Genomic DNA, 17,633 nt, shown 5'->3' on the forward strand with positions numbered 1-17,633 from the left:
TATGTGATTGTAGGTTTCAGGATGTCTGCTGAGACAACAGAGAGTGATGTGAGGCTTCACTGAGGGCAGCTGCTGCATCCTCATCTTTACGGTCGTGTTATCATCTGACTTCATGCCAATAAAAGCACGCGGTCACACTGTGATGACATCATCATGGATCACATGTTCAATCAACGTCCACAACAGATCAATACAGACAGGTGATCACAACAGACAGCAGGTGAGGACTCGATCTGCTCACACATGACAACAGACACGACAGCTGTCACAAAACTCTTCTGACCACCTGATGATATAAAGTCCTCCTCTCCTCCTCCTGATGATATAAAGTCCTCCTCTCCTCCTCCTGATGACATAAAGTCCTCCTCTCCTCCTCCTGATGACATAAAGTCCTCCTCTCCTCCTCCTGATGATATAAAGTCCTCCTCTCCTCCTCCTGATGATATAAAGTCCTCCTCTCCTCCTCCTGATGACATAAAGTCCTCCTCTCCTCCCCCTGAGGATATAAAGTCCTCCTCTCCTCCTCCTGATGATATAAAGTCCTCCTCTCCTCCTCCTGATGATATAAAGTCCTCCTCTCCTCCTCCTGATGATATAAAGTCCTCCTCTCCTCCTCCTGAGGATATAAAGTCCTCCTCTCCTCCTCCTGATGATATAAAGTCCTCCTCTCCTCCTCCTGAGGATATAAAGTCCTCCTCTCCTCCTCCTGATGATATAAAGTCCTCCTCTCCTCCTCCTGAGGATATAAAGTCCTCCTCTCCTCCTCCTGAGGATATAAAGTCCTCCTGTCCTTCTCCTGATGATATAAAGTCCTCCTCTCCTCCTCCTGAGGATATAAAGTCCTCCTCTCCTCCTCCTGAGGATATAAAGTCCTCCTCTCCTCCTCCTGATGATGTAAAGTCCTCCTCTCCTCCTCCTGAGGATATAAAGGCTTCACAGTAAAACACAGTTGCAGCGTTCTGCTGAACGACTGAAGCAGCTGAGACTTGATTTAAACATCAGATGTCTCCATCAGCTCGTCTGCTGTAGTAAAGACCTTATTTACATCCTTTTTAAGCTGAAATCTTCACTGTAGCTGCTAAGCTAAAAGTGTTAGCATGTGTTAGCTCCAGAGGCAGCTGTAAAACGGTGGCTACACTTACGTGAGCGTCCCAACAAAATGACTCGTCTCACTGTCAGAATTTCATCCATTCAGTACGAAAATATTTAGAAAGTCTAAATGCATCATTTTATCCACGTTCAAGTTAGCCGGGTGATAAAAAGGAAGTCAGCTCAGTCAGAGGAAGTCTCTAATGCACAAACTCTGTTGCCTGCATGCCGCGGAAGATCTGGGTAATTAATACACAGAAAGTTCTGTTTTTTGAACGAACATGGCGCCACCTCCAACACTGTGTCCAGATGTAATGTACTGTCCAGAGTGTGCATCCTGTCTGAAGGTGCTGCACTGCGAGGGTGTAAATAACCTGTTTTAAAGTTCTTCAGTACCACAGTGATCCAGTGATGGTTGTCTGTATGTCCACAGGTACAATGCTAACAGGAAACGCTAACAGCTAATTCTGCAAAGTTTTAATCTAGTTTTTGAGTTTATTTTTGTGTTTTTCAGACTTGATGACTGGATTTAGGTTTTGGGTGAACTGTTCCTTTACTGATCCCCTGTTGGACCTGAAGAACAAGGTCCTCCGAGGAGAGAAATCTTATCAGTGATGTTGTGTAATGTGGACAAGAATATACTGATAGTGTGTGTGTGTGTGTGTGTGTGTGTGTGTGTGTGTGTGTGTGTGTGTGTGTGTGTGTGTGTGGACATTAACCCACACACCTCAGTCAGACCTGTCAGAACTCTCACATATAAATGAACGGACCTTACCTGGGAGTAGGGGTAGTAGTCACTGGTCATCCTGTCGGAGAGTTCTGGATCCTGTGTCGGGTCAGTGGGTCCGTTCAGAGATGTTCATTCTGTTCCTTGGATCACCTGAATGACTGTGGGAAGCAGCTCATCTCAGACCTGTCTGAGCATTAACTCTGATTCTTACATGAGCTAATGAGTCCACTCCCAAACCACTCCCTCTGCAGGTATGAGGTGTTTACCTGCTCATGACTGTGACAGGACGCCGGTCCGCCCAGAACAGCCTTTATCTTCCTGCCACAAGCATGAAGGAGGCACAACAAAGAGGTCAGCAGAACACTGCAACTCTGTTTCACCGGGAAGCTCCAGAACTGTTCTGTTAACTATAAGAACTGTTCCTTTAAATCTGGTTCAGCGTCTCCTGTGTGAACATGGATCCAGCTGTTTAACTGTTTTCTGTCATTTTACAAACATGTATTTTAATTATTTGTTGACAAAAATAATCAGCCTAAATTATGACTTTTCACATTAAGTATCTGGGCAGTTAATTATCGGTTTATCACAGCTGACAGAACAAGAAGAGAAAATACTCGTCAAGTCAAAGCAGCTCAAACTGAGGTGCAGATGCTCCCAGTTACTTCAGCAGAGGGCAGGTGAGTGGATCAGTCCGTCTGCATCACCTGTGAGCTGAAACAAACACTGACTCACCTTGTTTCTTCCTGGATTATGGATCTTTCACAATAAAAGCCCCAGACTTGATGCAACGTGGATCTCCTCCCTCACCTTCAGTAAATACTGCATGACCCAACACAACACCTGCCCTCCAGGTACAGGTACCAGGTGCATGTAGTCAGGAGCCACTGTTAGAACTGCTCCTCTGACTTTCATGGAGCGCCACCATCAGGTCAGCATGTGTCCTTCAGTTAATGATGACATCACATCAGCTGATCTAAGATGGTGTTAAACATTAGCATGTTAGCACATGCTGCTGCTGCTTAATGAGACAGAAAAAAACGAAGGAGACTCCTGAAACCTGAAAGTCTGGTCACAAGTAAAGGAACTGAGAGTTTTGTCTGGGTAGTTTTATTTTATTCCAGAGGATTAAAGAAAAATCTCACAGCATGAACAGACTTTATTTAGATTTCCTTTTTTACAGGAATATCACAGTAAAGTGTCGATTAAAGTGTTTGACTTCATGTGCAGGCTGACTATGTGCGGCAGACTGTGGAGGCGGACCCGGATCCCGCTGCTCGTCTGAATGGATGTGGGGCGGTGGTATGAGATGTGGGTCTGGACAGGATCTCATCTTTCTTCTGGTTGTACAGCTCCTGCTGGATCAGACCCTGCTGATACTCCCAGTCAGCCTCAGCTCTCTGCTCGCACCGGAGCTGCTGCTGCTGCTTCATCTGAGCCTTCAGGTCGGCTTCATAAGCCTCACGGGTCTGCTGCTGACTGCAAGGACCAACAGAGACCAGTTCAGAAACAGGAACAAGTTCAGGACCAACAGAGACCAGTTCAGGACCAACAGAGACCAGTTCAGAAACAGGAACAAGTTCAGGACCAACAGAGACCAGTTCAGGACCAACAGAGACCAGTTCAGAAACAGGAACAAGTTCAGGACCAACAGAGACCAGTTCAGGACCAACAGAGACCAGTTCAGAAACAGGAACAAGTTCAGGACCAACAGAGACCAGTTCAGGACCAACAGAGACCAGTTCAGAAACAGGAACAAGTTCAGGACCAACAGAGACCAGTTCAGGACCAACAGAGACCAGTTCAGAAACAGGAACAAGTCCAGGACCAACAGAGTCCAGTTCAGGACCAACAGAGACCAGTTCAGAAACAGAAACAAGTTCAGGACCAACAGAGACCAGTTCAGAAACAGAGACCAGTTCAGGACCAACAGAGACCAGTACAGGACCAACAGACATTGGTTGATTGTTAACATACCGTCTTTTCTCCTCCTCGTCCATCAGCTTCATCTCCTCCATCGCTCTGGTCAGCTCGTCTCTGTCTTTGGACAGCTCTGCTTGTCTCTGCTGGTTCATGTTCACTGCAGGACCGGAGGACACGGGACGGTTGTCAGGGACTATGTTCAGCAGTGGATTAATCCACACGGTGAATAAAATGCTCAGTTTTCTTACATTTGTGTTGGATCTGCAGACTTCGAGCCTCCATCACCTCCTTCATCAGTCGGTTTCTGGCCTCGCGCTGCAGTCGACTCTGCTCCTCCCGTTTAGTCCACACCTCCTTCAGTTTCTCCTCGATCAACTGCTCCGTCTCCTTCTCCTCCTCCTTCTGCCTCTGCAGCTCATCAGCCAGATACTGCCGGTACCTCTGCTGCTCGTCACGCAGCTCAGCCTGAGACACACACAGCTCAGCTGTTAGCTTCAACTGTAATCAAGTCATTCACTCAAAAACTACCAGAATTTGAAGGAGGATCCAAAACTAAACAGGGCAGCTCCAACCGCTAACTGCTGCCCACTCTACACTTTGCTGTAGCAACTAGCTGCTGTTAGCAAGTAGCTCACAGTAGTCAGCCTCAGAGTCACCACAGGTGGAGTCACCACAGGTGGAGTCAACACAGGTGAGAGGGCTCAGCAGCCTCCCAGTGATGACGTGATGGTCAGTGTGAAGACAGAGCACACAGTACAGAGGTGATTTACAGTACAGAGGTGATTTACAGTACAGAGGTGATTTACAGCAGCTCTGACTGGGACTATGACAACATTCTCACGTTGATTTGGACCGAACCAGAGGTGACTGGACAAACCAACACTGTTCTGGTGACTGTGACTCAGTTTGAGTTCAGTTTGACTTAACGAGGTGATGAAGCTCGTCTGAGTTCAGTCAAAGACAGAAACTTGAATTCAGACGGTGGACGGTTGTATATTTTGTGAGATGATGACTGCAGGACTTTTCTGTGTAACAGAGTATTTCCTGTCTGTACTTTCAGTGAATAAAGAGTTTTCATACATTTTTTACATTTACATTTACATTTAAGGGCAATTAGCAGACGCTTTTGTCCAAAGCGACTTACAGTAATTCATAAATACATTCATACACTTATAGCAGTGGCTGCCATCCTGCCATCACACTGTGGAGCTGAGCAGTAAAGTGTGTTCACCTTCCTCTGGGCAGCTTCCTGTCTCTCATCAGTGTCCTGTCGCAGCAGCTGCTGCAGGATGTTCATGTCCAGCTGCAGCTCGTCCTGCTGCTCTCTGGCCAGACGCTTCATCTTCAGCCGTAAACCTCGATCCAGCAGCCGCCGCCTGCTCTGCTGATCCTCCAGCTTCTGCTGCTGCTCGCGCTGCTTCTGCAGCCGCTGCACCTCCTGCTGCTGCAGCTGGGCCACCGAGAGGTCCAACAGAGGAGAACAGGACAATACTTCATGTTGAACCATAACTCCTGAATCTACAGCATGTCTGTATTTACTGTATGTACTGTATATATACTGTAGGTATATGTGTGTGTGCAGACCATGAGCTCCGCCTCCTCGTCTCTCAGCTGTCTCTGCTGCTGTCTCTGCTGCTCTGCTTCCTCCATCTGCCTCCTGATGACGTCCAGCTGCTGCATGTCTCTCTGCTGCTGTCTCTGCACTCTCTGCTCCTCTCGCTCCTCTTTGGCTCGTCGGTCGGCCTCCCACAGCTCATCGAACACCTTCTCCTCGCGCTGCCTCTGCTCCTCCTGCTCCTGCCGGCTCCTCACCTGAGCGGCTCGCTCCGAGCACACCTGCTGCTCTGTACGTCGGCTCTGGATGGTGCGCAGCTCCTCACACCGCTCCCTGTCAACACACAGGATCACCTGGTGAGGTATGCTCTCTAACCATGAGCAGAGACTCTTATTGTGAACATCTGCAGGTGTGCTCACCTGAAGAGCTGGTCCAGTTTGTCTGAGACCAGCTGCTGTCTGTCTCTCTCCCTCCTCTCTCTCAGGGTCTTAGCTCGCTCTCTCATCTTTGCTTGTTTCTCCACCGATGTCTCCATCTTCTCCTCCATCTCCTGCAGGAGCTTCTGCTCCTCCTCCTCCAGCAGCACACGCAGCCTGAGACAGGTGGAGACAGACAGGATGAGACAGACAGGATGAGACAGACAGGATGAGTCAGACAGGTGGAGACAGACAGGATGAGACAGACAGGGTGAGACAGACAGGATGAGACAGACAGGATGAGTCAGACAGGTGGAGACAGTATTTATCTCTGAGATGCAGTAGAGGTATGAGGTAATCTGAGAGGGAAGTACTCTGTAAAGTACTTGAGTGACTGTGAGTGATGAGACAGACGGACCTGTCTCTCCTCTTTTGGACCTGGACCTCCTGCTGTTTCAGAACATTTTGGACTTGTCTCTTGATGGTTCCTCTCAGGAAATGACTGTCTGAACTCTTGAGCCACGTCGTCTTCCTGTCGCAGTTCTGCTGGATCCTGCTGAACTCCAGAACTTTGTCTCGGGCTGCGTCCCGTTTCTGTCTGTCCAGGATCAGATGGTCCACCTGCCTCGAAGACGGAACCTTTGCTCTCTGTTGGACACAGAACACATTTATTAATGTCTCAGGTCTCAGACTGTGTGTGTTGAGGTCTAATTTTATTTTAAGTTCCTCAGACTTCAAACTTATTTTATTTGTTAAAGAAAGTAATTTTTGTATCCATGTTGGATGTTTGTCTCGCGGTCAGATATGTAAAAGAATTTCTGAGATGAAGAAGACGAGCGAACAGAACACACCTGCAGTCACATGACTCCACCTTCATCACAGCTCCATCATGTTATTAATAACGTGTCTACATTTGGTCCAAAGGTTATGTTAATCATATCTTTATGTTTCTTAATGAACTTTAAATGAAGTAATGATGAAGGATTAAATCATCTGCTGTCATCCCTCATCGTGTGCTTCAGTTATTTTTTATCAACTGACTGTTTATTTTAATTAATTTATAATTTCTTGTTGAGTCTGTTCCTGTTTAAACACGTCTCCGTGTAAAATGAGCTGCAGTCTAAATGAGTTACGTCAGCTAGTTATTAAATGAATACAGCTGTGAGATGAATAATATTCACTCAAAGAAAACATAAAACAAATAAACAGCTCACCTGACATCATGTGTCCTTAAACACTGAGTCACTGTGTAGTAACATGAGTCGACAGACTCCATGTTTCTACTCAAAGACAGAAAGAAGTTCATGTAGAACATCTGCTGAATTAACAAGAAGGTCCAAATAATGCAGAATGAGTCAGAGACAGAGTTTCACAGAGTTTATAAAGTGTCTCCAACTCAACAACTCACTAAACTGACACATTTGTTAAGGGAGTCTGGGGACTTTCTCCACGGGGACAAAGAAGTCGCCTATATTGTTCCTGTTTAGTGTCTTTGTAACATGTGACATGTTCAGATCAATAACATGTTTCTTCTCTCATAAATGGAGTGTAAATGGTGAAATCAGTGTAAACAGTGTGTTCAAACAGCTGATCAATGTTGGCAGGTAAGACTTTAGCACTTTAGACACAGAAGCAGACAGGCTGGTACAGACATGCTGCCACAAACTGACACTTTTTACAAGGAGACAAACAACTTCAGCTGAAACATTTAATGCTGAATTTACAACAAGGACACAATGATTCAGAATCTGTTAGAGACAGAGACGTTATAAAGTTGTGCGCTAACTCAACAACTCTTAAAATTAGCTGATTTTTTAATGGAGTCTGGTGAGGTTGTGGTTAATACTTGGCTTCATGTATTACATTTAATGCTGAATTTACAAGAAGGACACAAAGATTTAGTCTTTGTCAGAGACAACCAGAGTTTCACACCGTCTGTTAAACCTCATGGAACAACTCTCTAAATTGAGTGATTTCTAAAGGGAGTCTGGTTCCTCTCTGAGGGGACAGACGGGCTCAGAGTGACCGTGTGTCGGTGACTCACCACGGCCGCTGAATGAGGCGTCGGTCCGGTGAACTCCCGACATCTTGTCCTTCTTTGATCCTGCAGCATTTTAAACTGTCTGATGATGATGAAGATGATCAGTAGTATCGATCAGTCCGTGCGGTCCGTCAACACAGAGGCGTTCAGTTACCATGGTAACCACAAACGTGAAACACAACAGCGCCCCTGCTGGTGGAGGCCCCGCCCCCCACTCTCCTCCACCAATCACAGAGGAGAGAGTAACTAAGCAGTGACCAGGTTTGTTTTCATGAACATTATGGATTCAAACTTTTTTGTAATAATTTTCACGTTTTTACACTTTACAGACCAGGTGTTGTTGTGATGATCAGCTGATGATCAGCTGATGATCAGCTGATGATCAGCTGCTTCTGAACAAACACATGCTGCTCAGTTTACATCGTCACTGCACACTGAAGCATCAGCTCTGCAGCGCCACCTGCTGGATGGATGGAGGTCATCCTGCTGCTCCTCCTACAGGACAAACACTTTCTATCATATCAATAGAATAAATACTTATTTATAAAATAAAATGGCAAGTTATAGTTCATCGAACTTTAGTTCATATTTATTTCACTGTGAAGAAGCAATAAAATGCTTTATAAATGATTTATCAGCAGTTCATTGAGAAGCTGAGTTGATGTGTATTGATACTTTATAGATATTAATAAATACTGTGTAGTTGGTTCATAAACATCATCTGGAGCCTTCAGAGAGTCGAGCTGATGATTTTAACTTTGTTTTATTAAGCGTTTGATTCTAAACAGTGAAATTATTAACAAAATGTAATAAACTATGCATTTACATTTATTAATGACAGTTATTATAAAAGTATTGATGATGACAAGAAGGTCGACTGACGTGGTTCTTCAGGGCCGATACTGATTATTAGAATTCAAACAGACTGAAAACTGATGACTGTGATGATTTTCAGTCTGAGAGGACGCTGCATCAAAATCAAACTCTTATATTAACTTATTTAATTTGATCTACATCAGGCACAATGAACACTGATACAGCTGATCATCCATGTGACTCCAGTCACAACATACATGAGGTTGAAGTCACATGTTCAATAACTGATATGATAAGTTCTGAGTCCTTACTGCCCTGATAGCTGCTGTCAGAACTGACAGTTTCCTTCACACAGACCAGCACATCACAACAGTTAGATACAGATCAAAATCATGTTGTGAATGCTGAAAAAAAAAAAACTCTTCTTGTTTAGTGCCGATGTGATTTACCACTGAAATACTAGATGACACAATATTCAGATTGTCAGTTAATCTTTATTATGTAATTAAAGCCAGAGCAGCAGCATCATCACAGAGATATGAGTGAAGAGAAGCAGTCTCTCCTCAGTTCTTACAGCACTTTGAGATAACACACATTAACTGCAGCAACAACAGGATGCAGATGGTTTCACTCCAGCTGTTATCGACCTTTCTTTACTTGGTCGTTACATGTTCTTGTCTAAAGACACTTTGTTCTTCTCTCATCCAAATGTGACAAAGTGTCAAACATCCAGCAGCTGCAGCTTAAACTCCTCCACACAAACATCCTGCTGTTATTAACACCGTCACAACACACAGGAAGAGCTTTAACCCCTCCAGGCTGAACTCCTTTATCATCACTTTACTTCTATTTAGTTTCACAACAACTTCAACATTATAATATCATGGTGGATATATAAGACACATCTATTCAGACCAGCAGGAGCAGAAACATGTGAGCAGAAGCCTGATTATATTGGAGAGAAACATGATTATAACAGCAATTTGCCCACCGAAGCAGCTGTGGGATGTGACTGAGTTCAGTTTGTGATACAGGAGCAGCTGTTGTACCCAACATTAACCAGCAGGAGGCGTCTTCAGTCCAGAACTGTTCTCAGCACCAGAACATGATGACTCAGCTCACACTGCTGCTCATCTGACAGTGGAGTAACTATTGATTACTGGATCAATGTAAATGATCAAACAGGTGACAGACCACAGAGGGCGCTGTCTCCAACTACACATTAAACAAGTGATTACATGTTAATTCTCTCATGTAGTGAGTTACAGCCACGTTACAGAAATACGTTATAAAAACATTATACAACCTTTAGTTGTCAGCAGTGTTCAGCTGTTTCCTACACGGCTGTCGTCTCTCACTCATCTGCTTCTTCATCAGCTGCTCTGGTTCTTTCATCCACTCGTCTCTTCATCTCCTCCAGTTTCTGGATCTTCTCTGTGTCTCCTTTCTCCTCCATCTTCTCAATCAGGAAGTCCAAGTGGACCAGAGTGGACAGTGAATCCACAGTCAGAGCGATCTGCTGCAGATTGACAACATGATGGAAGGATTCATCCAACATCTGATACTTGGCCGCTGTCACTTCTTTCATTTCCTTCTCCAGAGTTTCCAGAAGGCTTGTTGTCTTCTCACAGTTGGCTTTACTCCGTTCATACTTTTCTCTCACATCTTTCAGGTCCATCTGAACTTTCACTGTCTTGTTCACGTAGACCTTCTTTTCTTTCTCGTGATCTGACACAGGACACTTCCTGGTGCACACGATGCAGCCGCCTTTTTTCATGACATCACACCATTTTGGACTCAGAGCCAGTGTGCACGGGTCGTGGCAGTTCTCCTTACAGACTTTACAGCAGGTCGCTCCTTTCTTACAACTTTCTTTTTCCCTATAGGGCACATCGATTTCTAACGTGAAGTTCTCATTGTTCTTCATCTCCTCTTCATGTTTCTTCAGACCATCGTGAGTCTGTTGGATTTCTCTCTGTTTCAGCTCCGTCAGCTCGATCCTCTCCTGCAGGTTTTGGATGCAGGCTTTCAGTCTGATTCGTGTGTTCAACACTTCAACAGTTGTCATCAGCTTCTGAGGAGCAGCTTCGTCCAAAAAGTCAGTGAACTGACCCATTTCATCTGATGTTAAGTCCCATGAGCTTTTCAAACGGTCCTGATTTCTCTGTGTTTTCTGTTCGCTCTGGCAGTTATCAAACAGGAAGTGAACCGGCTGATTATTTTCATCTTTGGCACATTTAATGTTTGCAGCCTTGAGAGCTTTCAGAGAGTTTTCAGGCATCAGACCATCTGAGTGTGTGATGAGGGCGACGATGTTCTGCTCCATGTTTTTTCCAAACAGAGACACCACTGAATCAAAGATGTACATCAGTCGATCATCCAGTCGATTCTCAGTTGCTTTCAGCACCAGACCCACTGCATTAATCTCATGAACTCCATCATCTGAGCGGAACAAGTCAAATAATCTTTGACTGATGACGTCTTCTTGTTCGGTACCTCTGTTATATTCATATCCAGGAGTGTCGATGATGGTCAGAGAGTAGGGCAGAGTTTTACCTTCACATCCAAAGATCTGGTACACAAACACATCTGATGTCTGACTCTCTGATTGGTTTCTCTTCTCCTCCTCTACAATCTGAAACCAGACATCATCCTCCCACTTCACTCCCATGGTGTAGTTGACCAGAGTGTTGACCAGAGTAGATTTTCCTGCTCCTGTTTCTCCAACAAGTAAGATGGTTCTGTTTGTCTGGTTCAGATCTTTTTCACCAAGAGTCATTCTTCTTAGAGATCCAATCTCCTCTTTCTTTGGTCTCAGCTGGTAGACAGCAGGAGATCCTGACTGGATCAGATCACTTTTAGAGACGATGTGCTTGTTTTTCCACGAGGCGTTGGTTTTCCTGCAGAGGAACAAGATCATGTACACATTTAATTGCATGTAAAGATTCAAGCTTTCCGTCCTTGTAAACCTCAATAATGTAATGAAACAATAAACATAAACATTCTGTTTTAAAGGCAGCACTTTAAGTTTCATTACAACATATAAATCTGTATTAAAATACTGGTAATTCATTATGATGTAGCTCTATCAGGGAAGAGTTAAAGGGAAAACTATGGAAGGGAAAGGAGGACCCAAATGCAGATACACACGGGAGTCAAAGATAACGTGGAACAAAAAGCGAGCTTTAATAAAGCAAAAGCCGAAAACAAGAAAAAGCCAAGGCAGACAAAACAGGACAAAAAGCAAAGTAACAACTGAAACAACCAGGCAAAGTAGCAACTAAACAGCAAGACAAAGTACAAAGAAAAAAATCAAAGTTCAACTTAAACAGGAAAATCTTGAAACCAAAACATACCAAACCGGGGCAGGAGCAGGGACAAGAACATGGACAAGAGCATGAACAGGAGCATGGACAAGAGACAGAAAACAGCAAACAGAAAGCAATGACCAGACAAGGAGTGAGGGGAAACACAGAGACTAAATACACAGACACTAATGACATGACGAGGAACAGGTGAGGAGAGAGGAGGAAGGAAGCCAGGTGAGATAATGAGGGGGAGGAGCGCAGAGGAACAGACCAGGAGGGAACAAGACAACAGACAGAGGGAGCCAGAGGGGAGAACATAGGAGAACTTAAAGGACACATGAGGGCATGAAAAATCAGAACATGAGACACAAGACAAGGAAAAAACACAACACAAGACATGATACAAGGACGTAAATCATAAACAAGAACCCAAAAACCAAATACCAAGACAAACACAAACAGGAGTCATGACAAGCTGTATTATTAACTCCACCTGCTCAGTCAGTCATTCTACACTCAGTGCTGCCTGCTGCTGTCTGTGTTGGTGTTGGACTGGACTTCATCACACTAACAGGTCAGAATAATGTTCACTTACTTCATTGCTGCTCTGGCAGCTGCCGTCCGTTTGTAGCGCAGCGCTCCCACCACTCCTTTATTCACTCGACTCTTCATCTCCTCCAGTTTCTTCACCTTCTTTGCGTCTCCTTTCTCCTTCATCTTCTCAATCAGGAAGTCCAAGTGGACATGAGTGGACAGTGAATCCACATTCAGAGCGATCTGCTCCAGGTTGGCGACATGCTGGAAGGATTCATCCAGCATCTGATCTTTCTCCTTCTGAAGTTCTTCCATCTCCTTCTCCAGATTCTCCAGACGGCTCTCACAGTCTCCTTTCCCTCTTCCATACTTCTCTCTCATTTCTTCTATGGTCTTTTTAACTGTGCTTGTCTTCCTCTTCACAGTAATGGGAGCAGGTGCAGGACGCTCCCTGCTGCTGGCAGTGGAGACGTCAGGTTCTGTGTGAAACAGGCCACACCCCCACCACCTGTTTCCACCTCTGACAGGTACTTTAACTGTGTTGTCCTCAGCCTTCTCTTCAGTAACATTTCCACTGTTCTTCATCTCTTGCTTGATTTTCTTCAGAGCTTCCTGAGCCTGTTGGATCTTCTTCTGTTTGAGTTGGATGGTTTCAGCTCTCTCTTTCAGGTTTTTGATGCAGGCTGTCAGTTGGAAGCGTGAACTCAGGACCTCCATGGTCGTCGTCAGCTGTTGAGGTGGAGTTTTTTCCAGAAAGTCTGTGAACTGACGCAGTCCGTCTGTTGTCGCTGCATCTGCATGTTGAAGCTCTTCTGTGTCCTGCATCTTGTCTGCTGCCTGGAAGTTAAACAGGAAGTGAACCGGCTGATTCTTTTTGTCTTTGGCACACTTTATGTTTGCAGCCTTGAGGGCTTTCAGAGTGTTTTTTGGAGTTCTTCCATCGGAGTGTGTGATGAGGGCGACGGTATTCTTCTTCATGTCTTTTCCAAACACAGACAACACTGAATCAAAGATGCACCGCAGTCGATCACTCACTCGATTCTCAGCTGCTTTCAGCACCAGACCCACTGCGTTCATCTCATGGATTTCATCTTCTGAGCTGAACAGCTCATATAAACTCTGACTGATGATGGCGTCGTGTTCGATCCCACCAGCTGCTCCGCATCCAGGAGTGTCGATGATGGTCAGAGAGCAGGGCAGAGTTTTACCTTCATATCCAAAGATCTGGTACACGATCACATCGCGTCTCTTGGACTGACTTTTCCTCTCGTCCTTTGCGATCTGAACGCAGGCGCCGTCCTCCTCCCCCAGTCCCACGGTGTGGTTGACCAAAGCATTGATCAGAGTAGATTTTTCTGTTCCTGTGTCACCAACAAGTAAGATGGTTCTGTTTGTCTTTGCAGGATCTTTCTCACCAACAATTATTCTTGTCAGAGCTCCAGACTTCTTCTTCTTGTGTTTCAGCTGGTAGACAGCCGGAGATCCTGAACGGAGCGAACTGCTTTTAGTGATGATGTCTTTATAGACTGATGGGATGCTGTGGAAAAAAACAGAAATTCAATGAACACTCACACATTCTCAAATCAACAGTCAGCTCCTGATCAGCTCAGCCCTCATCCTGAAGGTGTGTTCAGACTGGGTACCAACCCGAACCCCGACCCATCCTCCGGTGCTGATCTACATGTCACTCGGGTACTTTGACAGAACTCTTATTGGATCTTTTTGTTGTTTTTTGCAGAGAAGAATTTTTGAACACATTATGAACAGGATGCACATTGTTTTTTTTCTAAATGGTTAATTGCTTTGTGTTGATTGTGTGGCCTCACTGGTGATGAAGGTTAATTTTTTTTTGGTCTTTTGAGCAACTAAACAAATTTCAGTTTGTACAAAGTCTGTAGTTTGTACATCACTCAGAGAAAAGCTGGTGACTTTCTTACCCAACACCTTGAATGGCTTTGAGCGTCAGAGACTTCAGAGGAGGTCCAACTGAAGATGGAGAGTGATTCTGGTCACACACGTCTTCATCTGATCCTGAAAACAAGTCAAACAAATCATATTTATGTTGTTATTTATGGGTCATGTCCTGCTTGGACTACTGCAACAGAACTGCACCGTCTTCCTCCAAACCCTGGTCAGACCACACGGCCCAGAGAGAGCTGCACTCTGCTCCATCAGCAGCCGGCCGGTACCAACACAGCTGCTCAGAGAAGTCACGACTCTTCTCTGTTCTGGAGCCTCAGAGGACGAACCAACGCCCAGTTCAGGCTGTGGGAGTCCTGGATGGATGTCGAAAACTCCTCCTCCTCCTCCTCCTCCTCCTCCCTGACCTGAAGCCTTCCTGTGAAATGTTTGTGCTGTCTGGCTTATCAACTCCATGAATCAAACCAGTTTATCCACAGTGAGCCTCGACCGTGTTCACACAACAGGCTGGAATCATCTGCCAGCAGCAGAGCAGAATATATTTACTGGATATTTAAAACACACAGTCACAGCTGCTGTACATGCACAAGTGGATCTGACTTCAGTTTCAGACACACAGACTCAAACGGAGCAAATGAAGAATTAAAGTCAAACTTTTACTTCTTTGTATTTTCATCCCTGACAGTCACCACGAGGCTTCAGTGTCTCAGTGCAACACAAACACACCAGCAGGGCTTCGACACTGCAGCCAACAGCAGGTCCTGCTCACAGGTGAGCTCACAGGTGAGCTCACAGGTGAGTCTCCATGGGCCCTTATGTTGATGATGTAACAGTCCAGATAAGCGATTGGCCAGAGGCCAGAACTTCCACTGGGCTCTCTGCAGATCATCTACCATCAGAGTCCACAAGAGAGCTGCTCCATCCTAAAGCCTCCACCCACCACCAGCAGGGACTGTTCTCACTTCTACCCTCAGGCCGGGTAACAGAAGCTTTGAGTCCAAGACCACCAGACTACAGAACTCCTTCTTCACTGCCATCAGCAGCCAGGAGTTTATTCTACCTCATAACTGTCCCGACTGTTTACATATTTACATTTTTGCACATGATAACAGCAAAGTTTTCAGATTTGAGCGGTTTTATCATCATTGTTATCGCTGCAGCTTTTTCTTTTGTATCACATGTGCCAGGTGTAAAAGTGCTTTACTTTGTATTCTGTATATTTCAGATGTGTACATGACTTTATTACACTGCTGGTGGACAGCAAAGGAAGAATTTCATAACTGAGAACATGTTTCTTCACTGTGCACACGACAATAAACACTCTGAATCTTTTTATCTTGAATATGTGTTGATGTCTCATCTGGTGTTCGCAGCGTCAGATACTGTGATGCTGATCGAACCTGAAAGTCACATTACTAACCACAGATCCTTCTTCAGCCTCTGATGTCACCACATCAGCTCCTCAGCACCGTCTGATCAGCACCAGAAGCAGAAGACAGACGAGGCTGTCAGACGCTCAGCTTCACTAGAAGAGGTTCACTCAGGTGTACTCACCTGCCTCTGCTCTTCTCAACAGCTCCTCCACCAGGTCGTTCCTCTTGATCTCCTGGAGAACCTTCTTCACCACCTCTTCAGGCTGCTGGTTGTAGGTCTGTATGATCACGTCCACCATCTTTGTCCTGTTGGCTTTTTCCATCTGACTCTTTCGGATGACCGGCAAACCTCCCAGGAAGTCGCCGCCCTGCAGGAACCATTTGAACTTCTCGAATTCATCTTCTCCCAAATCCTCAAGTGTGTCTAAAAGCAGCTTTTTAATGGAAGCTGTCTTCTTCTCTGCCATGACTTCTCACTGTGAAAGAGTAATTATCATCATCTCATCACTGTTATCATTATGCTAACATGTTATCAGGCCATGTATTTATCTTTTACTTCTCTACATGATCCAACTACATGTCTATCATTTAATAAATGGCCTGAAATATAATAAGTATAATTAAAATAGAATAATAATTATATTCTTTGAAACACAACACTCACCGCCTCTCTGCACTGAGGGAACTTCTGTCTTGTTTCTTTGTCAGGTTTGTGTTGAAAGAAATCCCAATATGAAAATAGAAACCTCCTGCAGCTGATAGTTTGCCTCCAGCACTCTCTCACCCGAGTGATTGTGATTACGGCTCATTTCCTCCTTTATGTATCCAGATTACTGACACTTCCAGTGAAAAGAAAGAACAAGTTCGACCTGAAGATTCTGAGTTTAAACTTGTCTGGACTTGGCATCAGTTCGTAGTGAAACAAACAGCAGATAACATGCTGGAATATGTGAAGGAGAAGATGAAGACACAACAAGAGAATCCAGAGGACAGAAAGATGCAGAGATCAAATGATTCATGTGAAACTGTCACTGTCAAGTGACTGCTGACTGTGAGAGTCGTTTAATCTGAGCCTCTTTAAAATCATTTCAGTCATTATTTCATTTATTTAATGAAGTCGACAGCAAGTCAGTAGCTCTGCATGCATGATAGCATTTTAAATGTTTTATATTCTTTATTTACCATTTTTGGAAAAGAAAAGAAACAAGCAAAAAAAACAGACATCAACAAATAAATACATACATATAGTTGTGTTCATATTTACTTTAATAATAACAGTTAGTTTGTAAAGGAGAAAATAAAGTAGAGTAGAAAAACATTTACAGCACCTGTGAAATAATCATCTGAAGAAGGAAGAAGAAACAAACAGACGAGACAAAACAAACTAAAGACACATTAAAAACTGACAGACAACATTTTTGTGTGTACTTGTTGGTACAAAGATTCATGCATGCATATCTTCATGTGCACCACATACTTCTACTGCTATTCCCAGGAACCTTCTCCACATCAAAAACATCACAGTTCCTTATCCTAAACCTTCCAGATACCAGTATTTACATGTTGCTGTTCAACAGACCAGCACTCACACAGTCTGCACAACACAAAAACCTGTTTCTGATCCAACACACAGACAGTTTGTGACTGCAGCTCCGTCTGAAGATGAACTGGAGGATTTTACTCACAGGTCACAACAGTTTCAACTGAGGTTGCTGCAAATGTTTGGTTTGAACGAGGCGTTAGAAGAGCTGCAGAGGATCACAGAAGGAATCTCACCTCACTGCTGGATTAACTCATACAACAGTCATTGTTGCAGAAACAACAGAACACAAAGCTGCAGTTGTGCTGGTGAGAATAAGAATTCATTCCCAAGAAAGATTTGTAATGTTTTGAAACGTTGAGAGCGCTGCAGTGAAAGCTGAACCGGCCCG

At 44.5% G+C, this 17,633-nt stretch overlaps 3 protein-coding genes across 6 annotated transcripts in view; all 3 read right to left on the minus strand.

The window, feature by feature from the left end:
* The window catches only part of myo5b (myosin VB), a 29,697-nt gene extending 27,658 nt beyond the window's left edge, over positions 1 to 2,039 (minus strand). For 2 of the 3 annotated variants that reach the window (XM_037116719.1, XM_037116716.1), the window contains exon 1: positions 1,865 to 2,039. In XM_037116719.1, coding sequence (XP_036972614.1) covers positions 1,865 to 1,894 — 30 coding nt within the window. In that variant the 5' untranslated portion in view covers positions 1,895 to 2,039. The remainder of the gene's footprint in view (positions 1 to 1,864) is intronic. The other variant, XM_037116722.1, reaches the window with a different exon arrangement.
* Positions 2,040 to 2,918: 879 nt separating this feature from the next.
* On the minus strand, positions 2,919 to 7,925 carry cfap53 (cilia and flagella associated protein 53). The gene is made up of 8 exons (XM_037116752.1): positions 7,755 to 7,925; positions 6,129 to 6,358; positions 5,714 to 5,887; positions 5,324 to 5,627; positions 4,971 to 5,189; positions 3,988 to 4,204; positions 3,794 to 3,896; positions 2,919 to 3,295 (listed from the first exon to the last, which is right to left on the minus strand). The coding sequence occupies exons 1-8, from the start codon at positions 7,821 to 7,823 to the stop codon at positions 3,052 to 3,054; spliced, it is 1,560 nt and encodes a 519-aa protein (XP_036972647.1). The 5' UTR covers positions 7,824 to 7,925; the 3' UTR covers positions 2,919 to 3,051.
* Positions 7,926 to 9,024: 1,099 nt separating this feature from the next.
* On the minus strand, positions 9,025 to 14,437 carry LOC119029686. Of its 2 annotated transcripts, XM_037116733.1 has the most exons (3): positions 12,471 to 14,437; positions 9,874 to 11,467; positions 9,025 to 9,701 (listed from the first exon to the last, which is right to left on the minus strand). In XM_037116733.1, exons 1-2 carry the CDS (start codon positions 13,484 to 13,486, stop codon positions 9,922 to 9,924), a joined length of 2,562 nt encoding a protein of 853 aa, XP_036972628.1. In that variant the 5' UTR covers positions 13,487 to 14,437; the 3' UTR covers positions 9,025 to 9,701; positions 9,874 to 9,921. The 2 variants fall into 2 exon arrangements, with proteins under 2 accessions (XP_036972628.1, XP_036972627.1); XM_037116732.1 differs by having other exon boundaries at positions 9,025 to 11,467.
* Positions 14,438 to 17,633: the final 3,196 nt, after the last annotated feature.

This window comes from Acanthopagrus latus, chromosome 12 (assembly GCF_904848185.1).
Source record: "Acanthopagrus latus isolate v.2019 chromosome 12, fAcaLat1.1, whole genome shotgun sequence".
In the NCBI taxonomy this organism is placed as follows: Eukaryota; Metazoa; Chordata; class Actinopteri; order Spariformes; family Sparidae; genus Acanthopagrus; species Acanthopagrus latus.